At 34.7% G+C, this 7,920-nt stretch overlaps 1 protein-coding gene across 9 annotated transcripts in view; it reads left to right on the forward strand.

Moving 5' to 3' along the window:
* The window catches only part of LOC115450862 (EF-hand calcium-binding domain-containing protein 1), a 38,740-nt gene extending 37,689 nt beyond the window's left edge, over positions 1 to 1,051 (forward strand). For all 9 annotated transcript variants that reach the window (XM_037443845.1, XM_037443846.1, XM_037443852.1 and 6 more), the window contains one exon: positions 796 to 1,051. In XM_037443845.1, coding sequence (XP_037299742.1) covers positions 796 to 981 — 186 coding nt within the window. In that variant the 3' untranslated portion in view covers positions 982 to 1,051. The remainder of the gene's footprint in view (positions 1 to 795) is intronic.
* Positions 1,052 to 7,920: the final 6,869 nt, after the last annotated feature.

The raw sequence follows: 7,920 nt of genomic DNA on the forward strand, positions 1-7,920 counted from the left end.
ATAAATTCTGGATTTAGAGTTTAAATCTTATGTTATCGATTAGTTTAGGGGAAATAATAAAAACAACAAAAATGACAAACAAGGTTGATTAGCATCGGCGTGTCGCTGAAGTTCAACATAATACATACATACATAACATCACGCATTTTATCCCCGAAGGGGCATGCAGAGGTGCAACTAGGGCACCCACTTTTCGCCAAGTATGTTTCGTCTCATGATGTGATAGGGGGCGAGCCTATCGCCATATCGGACACAAATTCCAGACTCCAGGCTGATACTGAGCAGAAAAACCCAAATATCACTTTGCCCGACCCGGGATTCGAACCCAGGACCTCAGAGTGCTATTGTATCGGACGTGCAATACAACTACGCCACCGAGGCAGTCCAAGAAGTTCAAGTGGTATATTATCCATGAGTATAATGTATACAATACAGAAAGTCGTGTCGCCCATGTACTTTGATTTCTGAGTGCGTTACAAGATTACCTTATACTATTTGTAAATTCAGCCTATGGTCTATCCGTGTGCCAAATTTCATCGAAATTAGTTTAGCTGTTCGTTTTCTTCTAACAAACAACCAAACATTTGCACAGTCTTTCGCATTTAAAGAAGTAAGGTAGGTACAATAATTAAGGTTACGGACATTTTGATAATTGGCTTTTGGCAATTAAACACAATATATTCCAACTACGATGGGATCTAGCATGATGAAAAGTAACCGCATTGTGTTTAACAGTGACGCGACAGCGATTTACGCGTGTATATGAACAGGCCCTTTGTTTTGTTTTGTTGACAGGAATTAGTGGATATAATGCTGAAGCGGATGGACGCCGATTTAGATGGCGTAATTAATTTTACCGACTTCCATGAATCAGTTGTGAAGACTCCTTCTTTGCTGGAGAGTTTGGGATATTGCCTTCCAGAGAGACCTGCAGTGTACTCGTTCATCGCAACCTGGTGCCCAACATGGGGGAAGATGTAATTCTAATCTAGTCTATCTACTGAAATTTTGAAATTTGCAAACTTTCGTATCAAAGAAATAAATAGTACCATAAAATATTACGTATTCTTTTGGAATATAGATCCTTTGAATTTTAATCAGTTGTAGTAGAGTTCAGTTAAGAGACTGACAAGTGTCATGCGACCACATACCGCAGTTCCTCGTTAGGGGGAGTACAATTTAGACTTTAAATAAACATTAGGAATTAAGGAACACCTCTAGAAGACTGAACCAGGACGAGAAACGACGCCAATTTTTTGTTTTTATTTTATTTTATTTACGCTCTCTACGCTTGTTCTAATTAAAGTTCGAACTAAAGTGACGGTCACTGTTTTCCGGCTCTTTGGTCTCGGTCTTCTCTCTGCGAAGCGCACGTGACGCCACTCCCTAGTGAACCTAATAAAAAATACAGTATAATGCGCATATTGTTAAAGTATAGACACTGCCTTAGGAAAAACACCATTAAGAACTAAATTAACATATTATTGTGTGTTTGCAGTAAGTATATCTTGCTTTATTCATATCTCAATTCCAATATAGCAGTACCAACCATAATATCTCATTATTTAGTCAACCGGAGATATCAATGAAAGCTGCTGGACGCGGTGCGTATTCTATGTGTGTAAAACAAATAAGTATATAATTATTAGTAATATAAATAAGTAGCGTTGTATGTATCAATAAATATGTATGCTAATTCGTGCAAATTAAATAGTTTTTTAGACAAGCTCTTTACAGGCTATTAATGCTTAATGTAAAATTTCTGGTAATCAATTAAAGTATTTTAAAGAAAACATTGCTTTGTAAAGGTATTGTAATATGTGTAATTTCTAGATTTTACGAAACTTTAAGGAAATGTAGAGGTATTATTTTATAATGAATAGTTTCTAATACTGCTAATATATTTATGAATTGCGATGTTTCTCATTGTTGTATTATTTTAATCTAATGAAGTAGTTTGACACGTATTATTATAGAATAATACTTCTAGTTGTTGTTAGCGCAGCGCCTAAGCATTTGCAATATTTATATAAATTATAGTAGAATAATGTTTGTAACGTATTAATATAATTGGCAAATATTTTATTCTTTCTCCTTTAATTTTATTATTGAGTAGACTTTGTTTGTGATTTTGTCTGTGATAAATTCGCACCGGAAAGAAACTGCCCTAAGCATTCAGGGATAATGTCGGCTCTCGGTAATAAAATAATTTTCTAAATCGAAGCAAGATCCTAAAGATAAGCGCTTAAGAAAACAATCTCTTGAGCTGTATACTATATTATTATTTCTACAGAGAATTTTATAAAGGCAGCGTTCATGAAATGCAGTCTTTTATGATATAATCATTTTATAAGGCATGCGCGAATATTAACTGAGGTCTGACAGCCATTAAGAAATTTCATGAAGTCATTATTCACTAGGTATCTATGGTAAAATCACTTTTCAAATCGGGTCGTGCTATTCGAGAATATAATAAATTATAACCATAACCTGCGGATGGTCCACTCGTGAACATGGGCATCCCCCCAAAAGTCACCGATGGGGCACGAAGGTTCTGGAGTAGAGGCCACGAACTGACAAGCGTAGCATCGGACGGACGTCCACCCCCAAGGTGGACAGAAGACCTAATAAAAATTGCAAGAGATAGCTGGATGCTACCAATAGGTCGGTCTAGAAATAGAATAAATAAATCAACAAAATTTAAAACTTAAAAATATCCAAACGCTAATGTGTAATGCACCTAGGGTTACAAGTTGTGTGCCCTGTGACTCAGGGACATCTAAAGATATTCGCCACGGCATTCCTTACCTGTCTTAAGAAGCAACTAATTGGGGCATAGTAAAAGCCGCGGGGCGTACAGCGGGGATTGTTTGCTTGACTACAGGGACTTCAAGTTGGACAACAAAGTTGGTCTCGCGATGTCGCAGACGCCAAAGGCGCTCCACAGCGTACGGGGCGCTTCTTCATAAAATGTTATTTTATATATATTTTCACCACCATGATTTTTTTAGTTTTCTTAGCTGATCTTAAATGATGGTATGAGCATAATAAAACAAAGGGCATCAAAAATGTGCTGAGCGTTGATATACTTAGTATTAGTAGTTTTAAAAAAAATATGTTGAGGATAATGATAGCGGATACTCAGAATGATTGATTTTTAATTTTTTAATAACGTTCTGTTACAGATAATGGCGATTTAGATCGTTTATTATTTAAACAAAACTAATTTTAATTGTAATAATACATTTGTTATTCAAGAGTTATTATAAAAATTAACAACATCGCTGAATAAAACACAAAATCAAGTGATTTTGGTTGAGCCGCTTGAAGTCTTCTCAACGTGAGCTATAGTCTATACCTCTGCGTAGAATAACTCATCCGACCTTTTGAGTTTATTTAGGAAATGCCGCCTCTTTGGGCATAATACTGGCCGTTATGCTCCTATTGTTTGAAATAAGCATACGAATGTCATTACTGCATATTTCTTTACGTCACAAATTTCCATAGCGATTTTCTCCCTCACCGATCGTCGCACCTTATCCTGCCGCATCGCACGTGGACGGCAACTGGAGCATCGCCTCGCATATGGGACTTCCTCTGCAGTGTGCGCCTCGTGACTTTGGATGCAAGATCGGTGAGTAATTTTGCGCATTATTACCTAGTAGCTCTTGCTCTCCTCCTTTGAGGGAGCATCGTAGGTAGTGCCTGCTCGGCCTTGCTTTTCCTTGACCCTCATCTACCCTTTTCCATTTTTTTTCTCATTGGTTGGGCTATTTACACGCCCAGCCAGACTTTTTATCTGATTTCAAAAAAAGGAAGAGGTTCTCAATTCCTATACGTTTCTTTATATTTCTTACCTCGGCACTTTTGACTGATTGAACCGATTTAGATTATATATTTTTTTATTTGATAGCTGGTGCTTTTCGTATGGTATAGTATAAATTTCATTATTGTTGGACCCTGGACATCGGAGATATATCAGAAAACTCTGAAAATGATGTTGTCAACTATGATGTCCTCAACGTATACTTTACCTCAGAACTTTTGACTGGGTAAACCGATTTTGATAATTCTTTTTTTATTCAAAATCTGGTGCTACTTGTGTAGTCCCATATACATTTTATTGTTGTTAAATCCTTCACTTCCGAGATACATAAAAAAAAACTTTTAAAATGTTGTAAAGAATGATTAATAATAACGAATACGAGTCTAAGCTTGTCAAAAACGTTTAAAAGTGCGAGGTCCACTTTTTTATATATATTGCTACAAATCTACTAAGTAGAGGACATAACTGAAAAACAATAATATTCCACACTAAAGATATATTACTATAATCGCGAATGATGTTGTTAGTGACGATTTTTGGAGAACACTATAATACACTTACGTGAGCGATGTAGCACTACGTGTTTTCAGTTTTAACGACTCGGCTACAGAGCTGGTTTGCGTGGTTCATACAGTAAACTCACATATCATAAACCGGACATGACATTAAATATTATCATTACAAACACTTAGGAGACAATAACGAATTTTTGTGACAATTTTTAAATCAAATATCAGAGTTATAAGTTTATTGAACATTATCGTAATATATTTTTAACATAGTTTTATATGTGTTATAATGTTAGTAGCCGTTAATTTTTTTTATGTAATTTTACTAATAATAAAATTAAAACTACAAGAGGTCTGCATTCGGACACGGAAGAGGATGATGAACTACTACCGTCTTATTACAAAAAACGAAATAAACCTTAGCTTAAACCTGTACTAACAAAACCAGGCTTATCTGGGAAACCACGGTTTAAATTTGTCCGTATTACAAAACTCATAAAAACCGTAGACTTCTTAGTACCGCCATTTGAACCATGACCTATATATAAACCACAAATAATGACAAACAACATTCGTTCAATACGACATCATTCAATCGCAACGTTCAATATACCCAAAAAAGAAAACGTTTTCATACAATGTTAATGATTAAATAATATTTAGGAGTATAAAAAATATTCAGACTTGGTTATTTTGCTCCAAGATCAATAATAGTTGTAACTTCGATTGCAATTTTGTTTAGGTTTCAAGTTTTGACTAATGTTGTATTAGCTGGTAATACATCAAAATGCGTGTTACGAAACGTAAGCTTCCCGCGCATTATATGAAACCTTAACATTAAAAGAAAACTATTGCGGTGACTATTGCAAATACCTTTGAAATTTATTATCAGTGTCTTATTGTATAAAACAATTGACTCTTTGTATTATAGTGATGGATCAACGAAAGAAAAAAAAGATCTGAAAATTGGAGTACTGAGTCGAGTCTATTGAGTAGGCGTGGCGTTTCCAGTAGCTCAATGGCTTCAATATCCTCAATATCGACTGAATCTACCACGTTAATATCCATTTTCGATAAAAAATAACACGAGACAACGAAACAGACGCCAATTTCAGAGATAATCTGCCAAATGATTTGAAATTTAATTTGACATTTACGATTTAGACCATCGTCAAACTAGGGGCCGCCGAGGTTTAGGATTAGACCATCAAATAGTCCATGGTTTATCGTTAAACCACTTTTTGTAATACCATTTTTATATAAACCGTAATTTGCATAGGTTTAAACCAGAATTTTTAGTTAAACCTCGTTTTGTAATAAGGCGGCTAGAGTTTAACCCTAGTACTAACCACAAAACTTCAAATTTCAGAGTTAACATAAGCGTCGCTATTGTTTGTAAGATAACGAATTAAAATAGAAATATGGACATAAATTCAGTTGTTTTAATGGATTTGGTAGTGTTGGGAACAAACCAGCGGTTTAATAGATCCCGTAGTCGCGCAAATCCCTTTGAATTAAGTGACGAAGATTTTCGTTATAAATATAGATTCACTAAAAGGTTTACAACTAAAATAGTGGATTTATTATGTAAGGATTTAGTTTACGACCCTCGAGGACACGCTCTTACTCCTAAGTTGCAAGTGGGTTGCGCATTACGGAATTGCGCTCGTCATGAAGTAATTGTACAAATTTGGTAATGTAAATTGCAAATGCTGCTAGGATATCACAAACACTGGTATAAGTACTAAGTTGTTATTGCTTTTTTTTTCACAGATTCAAGATGATACTGGGGATTTACATAGTATATCCCAGCCAGTAATTAGCACAACTTGCAAGAAAATGGCTGAAGCTTTATCTAGTATATTACACCGATTTATAAAGATGCCTGCTACTTTGGTTGAGCAAGAAGAAGGAATGAGAAAATTTCGCACTTTTGCTAATTTTTCAAGGGTAATAGGTGCAATAGACTGTACTCATATTAGAATAAAAAAAAATACGAACTGATGAGGGCAAATTGTGCATTAATAGAAAAGGATATCCATCAATTAAGGCGATACCTCAAGGTTCATTTTCATACATTTTGTTTCACCTTTAATCTGGGTAACTAAACAAGTATTGGCAAGTAAAGAATTTAAATTCACGTCTAGTTAGTGATTAGTTCTCGCAGTTGAAGGAAAACGTAAAATAATTAATAATCATGGATATTTCTGCCTTTAAAATTTCGTCATATTAAATTTTAAAGGCAGAAATATCCATTTTCTTAAACTAATCACTAACTAGATAAAAATACTTAGACTGTAAAATGGACCTTGAGGTATCGCCTTAATGTGCAGGTAACTATGGATGAATGTTAAATAATTATTTTAAATATTACATGAAAACAGACACAAAACTATTTTTCCTTTAATAAATTAGCTATATGCAGGTAATACTTTTGTTATTATGACAATATTAATAAATAAATGATTATTGATATTTCTGGTGGTATGTGATGCAGATCTTAAAATCATGGACATTGTGGCACGATGACGTGGTAGTGTTCATGATTCTAGAATCTAAAGGGAAAGCCGCTTAAAGCAGAGGTTTGAAGCTGGTTGGCATTTTCCGGCTTACTCTTAGCTGAGGCGAGACGAGGTGCACACCATACTTGTTCACTCCATTGCTTAACCCACAAACTGTAGCAGAACAAAGGTACAACAGAAGTCATATTCCGCACCAGAAATACTTTAGAAAGATGCTTTGGTCTGTGGAAACAACGCTTCCGCTGCTTACTAAGAGGGATGTATTGGGATATCGAAACAGCCAGGAAAACTATTGTGGCATGTGCTGTGCTGCACAACATAGCCAGCCATAGATATGAGGGAAAACTTGTTTCTTGGGGATGATCTCAATAATGAGCATCTTCCTAGGGAATCAAATATACCAGTGCAACCTTATATTTCAAATTCAACACGAGGTAATATAAGGAGAAGGCAGTTCACTGAAACTTACTTCACATAACATAAAATATGTATATATATATAACTTTTATTCATATTTTATTCTTCAGATCTGGTATTTCTTTTTGGTTCTTGAGTAAAAGTTCTATTTGGATATTTCAACAGTTGAATTTGCAATTGTATTTTTTCTATTTTTAATTGTGAAATGTATATATTGTATTTGTGCTCCATCTCCAACATTTCTAGTTGTTTCTTCTTAAACTCTACATTGCTATTTATAATAGTCCGATGGACTTGTCCGCTTCTGTAAAAGGAAAATTTACAATTTTATTAATTAAATTGACTATATTGGAGTACTAAGTTTTAATTAAAATTTATTGTATAAAGTGTAACAAGATATTTATTTTAACATAACTTTTTTGGGAAACCTTTTTGTCTTTGTGTCTTTTTGGTGTTATTTTTATTTCTTCAGAACTGAAAGAAAAAAATAAATGATACAAAATATACACTATAGTCCCATAAACTTATCTGGCCCGGTGAGAAAGTCGCTGTTATGTCAGCGAATGGCAGGCAGATTGACTTTTGAAAATGACGTCGTTAGTTCCTCTTTCGGCCACCGGGCCAGAAATTTTGTGGCACTATGTAT

Source organism: Manduca sexta, chromosome 27 (genome assembly GCF_014839805.1).
Source record: "Manduca sexta isolate Smith_Timp_Sample1 chromosome 27, JHU_Msex_v1.0, whole genome shotgun sequence".
NCBI classification, from domain to species: Eukaryota; Metazoa; Arthropoda; class Insecta; order Lepidoptera; family Sphingidae; genus Manduca; species Manduca sexta.